The 3717-nt window shown below is 57.8% G+C and overlaps 1 protein-coding gene across 1 annotated transcript in view; it reads left to right on the top strand.

Annotated features, from left to right (window-relative positions):
• Nucleotides 1–2034: 2034 nt before the first annotated feature.
• RASIP1 (Ras interacting protein 1) overlaps nucleotides 2035–3717 on the top strand; it is a 14437-nt gene continuing 12754 nt past the window's right edge. Inside the window, exons 1-2 of the mRNA XM_010849702.1 lie at nucleotides 2035–2787; nucleotides 3028–3168. Coding sequence (XP_010848004.1) covers nucleotides 3032–3168 — 137 coding nt within the window. The 5' untranslated portion in view covers nucleotides 2035–2787; nucleotides 3028–3031. The remainder of the gene's footprint in view (nucleotides 2788–3027; nucleotides 3169–3717) is intronic.

Genomic DNA, 3717 nt, shown 5'->3' with positions numbered 1-3717 from the left:
ATGTTATGGATGTTGCATCTGGCAAAGAATACCTTTGCCAGCTACGCTGCTCAGTTTCAAAAAGAGGGTGAGAGAAGATGGGAGTCTGGCACCACAGGCTTCTCCTTTCAGTCCTAGAGTCCTTGTCCCCTGCCTTCTGCTTCTCTGATCCGTCAGCTCTCCCAACCCCCTGTCCCCTCAGACCCAAGGATCCAGATACCCATGTCTTTCCTTTCTCCAATGCAAGAGCCCCAGCCCTAGCCTGTTCCTTGACCCCTTCTCTCATCCCCTGTAACTTAAGAAATCTTATTCTCTCTCTTTTTTTATTGTTTCTTCCGAGGCAGCTTTTTGTCCCAACAAATGTGGTAAGTCTCAATTATGGGAAATGGTCGTCCATCCCTCATCCCTGCCCTGTCAATACCCAGCCGCTCTTTTGGGTCTGTGTCTCATTCTCCCCGTCGAGAGGTTCCTGGGTCTCCAATATTTCTTGGACTTCTTGGGGGAAATGGTCATATAGTTTTTGCACTCTTTACTGAGCCTAGTTAGAGCCGACTTCCTACAGTGCTATGTTCCAGCCCCTGACTGACCTCCTTGGAGATTCGGCTGATCCCGTCTCAGCCCTTGGCCCTACCCTCTCCTTTTAGCCCCGCCTCTTAATTGGGAGAACACAGCCTCGATCTTGCCCTTTTAGGTTTGATGTTGCAGCCTCTCATCTGGTGCAGTACCTGCCAGAAGCAGGTTCACGCTTGTCGAAAGTCTAAGAATTGCGGAGGTGAGAGAGCGGGGCCCAGCCAGAGGGGTTGGCGCCAGAGGGGCGGAGCCAGAGGAGAGACTGAATCTAAAGAGGGCGAAGACTGGAGCCAGACCAGGACAGGCGGGGCGAGACCAAGTGGAAGGGGGTTGGGAGAGGGCCCAGAATCTTGAGAGAGCACACCACAGTAACCCCCTATTCCCAGAGCGCGAAGTCAAGGTCCATCATATGGAAGACATGATCCTGGACTGTGAGCTCAACTGGCATAAAATCTCTCAAGGCCTGACCGATTACAGCTTTTACAGGGTGGGGCCCTCCAACTCCCGTTACCCTTGAACTCCAAGTCCATCAGGCTTGTATGAGCACCCCTAGACCCTGTATCCACAGGCCTGCATCCACAATGCCCATGACCTATGACCGACCAAGTCTGACTTCCTTTTATCCCCTGGGACCTCACGTCCTGAACAGTACACCCTGGACTCCCACCTCCCCACTGAAGCCCCATGATCATCTCACCCCTGTACTCCCCTAATCCCTGAATTCCCCAGGCCTCTGTGACCCCTTGAGCTTGGGTCTAGGTTTGGAAGAACAATTCTGAGACCTTGGTGTCCAAGGGGAAGGAGCCCATCCTGACCAAGACCATGGTGCGTCCAAAGGATGCAGGTACCTATCGCTGCGAGCTGGGTTCCATACAATCCAGTCCAGCCACGATCATCTATTTTCACGTCACAGGTCAGTGTTGCGGAGTTGAGAGAAGTGGAATTCAGGGTCCTGAGTTTTTGGGGCGCCCGATTCCAGGCGGGTGGCTTGCTTCAGGGGCGTGGCCTATGAGCATAACTTCCTGTCGGGGTGTGGCTTCAGGCCACGAGGGTGTGGCTTCCTGCTCCGAGTAAGATTCCTGGTCACCCGGCCAGGGCGCCCCTCTGGGTGTGCCCCGGCTTCAAGCAGTTGGAGGTGTGATTATGTCCCGGAGGGCCTGGGTCCTGGGGCGGCTTGTCGCGGGGAGAACTTGCCTTGGTCTTGGCAGGACCTTAGCGCTCTCCCAGGATCACTTCTTACCCCTCCTCTATCAGTATTGCCCAAAAGAATCCAGGAGGAGATACCTTCACCAAACACCGAAACTCAGGATGAGACGGCCCTGGGAGAGGTGGCTTTGGATCGCCCACACACAACCACAGACTTCGAGCCACAGACTCCGAAGCCTGAGCAACTGCTGAGAAGACGCCTGTTGGGGGTGCTGATCTGGGGCTTAGTGGTGCTCACTGTCGGCGTTCTAACCGCGTGAGCCGCCCACTGAAGAAGGCAGGGCTTGGAGTGAGAGGCGGGGTTTCCCGCTACCCAATGCAGGCAGGGGTCTGCGAGCCGAGGAACGCTGAGAGCTGGACTGCCTTTGGGAGCCGGGCTCACCTAAGGAGGGCGAAGCTTGGATCACTGCTAGAATAAGATCAAACCTAGGGAGGCCGGGAGGGGTGGTCCTCACTCAGTGAGGACCTAACCTGTTTCCGCTCTGTGTACTCCCATCAGGATCCTTTTCTCTCGGTCTGGCAAAGTGGTCGATTTCATAAAGTCCCGGTTCAGCTCTGGCAGTCGAGCTGCTTAGGACTCGGGGGTTTCAAAGGAAAAGATCAAAGAATCCAAGAGAAAAATAAATATTTATCTGGTGGTCCAAGTATCTGACTCACTCCCTCGGACTGATTCTAACTTTTGGTCTCCCCCTACCCCCAAGAGAAGTTTGGGGATGGTCTTCTGTCCGAGAAAGGAGGGGCTGGGACCCCCGGGCCCTATGGGCCTGGAAGGGGCCAGCTGGCGGCGATGTGATTCCAGAATCAAGGAGTGGGGCAGGGCCAGCCTTCCCCAGATCTCCTCCCCCAGGCCCGGTCCCCTCACAGGACGCCCCCTCCCCGCTCTTCCTGCCGGTTTCCTCTTGCCTTTTCCTGTCCCCCACCCAGTGCTGGGAGCTGGGGCAGAGGCAAAGGCTGAACGGGAGCTGCGGGGTCAAGAGCCAACCAGGGCAAGCGGAGACAGGGCCCCCAGGTGCTGGCGGGACCCGAAGCAGGGTAAGAGCCCGGGGACCCAGGAGTCCAGTCGCCTCCTCCCTTCCTCAGACGTAGGAGTCAGTCCCCAGCCACCCTCCATCCCAGCAACCACAATCCGGGCTCCCATCCCCTCCTCCAACCGGACTCTGGAGTCTGAGCCCCAAACCCCTCCTCCCTCTGACTCAGGAGTCCAGGTCCCCCTCCACCCCATCCCTACCTCGGGAGACCTCAGGAGCTGGGGTCTTCCCCATCCTCCCTTAGGGCCATGCTGTCTGGTGAACGGAAGGAGGGCGGAAGCCCCCGCTTCGGGAAGCTCCATCTCCCAGTGGGCCTGTGGATCAATTCTCCCAGGAAGCAGCTGGCCAAGCTGGGGCGACGCTGGCCCAGCGCCGCCTCTGTCAAGTGAGTGCCCACCTCCTCACGACACTAGCCCCTGCCCCACCTGCCCCTGTTTATAGCCCAGTCCCTGCCCTGGGTAATGCCAGGGACCCGGAAAGAGCTGGCTCCAGTTCCTGTCCTGAATGGGCAAGTGAGATGGTGGGCAGTGGGCAGACAGTGAGGCCCAGTGGTAGAGGGTCGGGCGAGGGGAGTTCTGGGCCTGGAGATGGGTTTAGGCCGGGTGGACAAGGGGACCCCGACAGAAGAAGTAGCGGTTTGATTCACCTTCCTTCCTCCCCTCCCTGCTCACCTCTTGGAATTTCCTTCTGAGGGACTCGCCTTTATTTATTTTCTCTCCCTCTCTCTTTGCCTCTGGCCTGTGCCCACCCCCACCCCACCCCATCTCCATACACCCCGCGTCTCTCGCCCATCGGTGGGTATCTGTCCCCCACTATCTTTGGGTCCCTCCCTCTCCGGGTCTCGGTCCCCTCTCCGCACCCGCGTCTCTGCCCACCTCCCTCTTTCTCTAACCCCCATCCCCGTCTCTGCATGTCTTTCGGGCGTCTCTTCTGG

Source organism: Bison bison, unplaced genomic scaffold (assembly GCF_000754665.1).
Source record: "Bison bison bison isolate TAMUID 2011002044 unplaced genomic scaffold, Bison_UMD1.0 scf7180017864285, whole genome shotgun sequence".
Classification (NCBI taxonomy): Eukaryota; Metazoa; Chordata; class Mammalia; order Artiodactyla; family Bovidae; genus Bison; species Bison bison.
The sequence above is the reverse complement of the archived record's forward strand: the minus strand, read 5'-3'. Positions and strand labels throughout refer to the sequence as shown.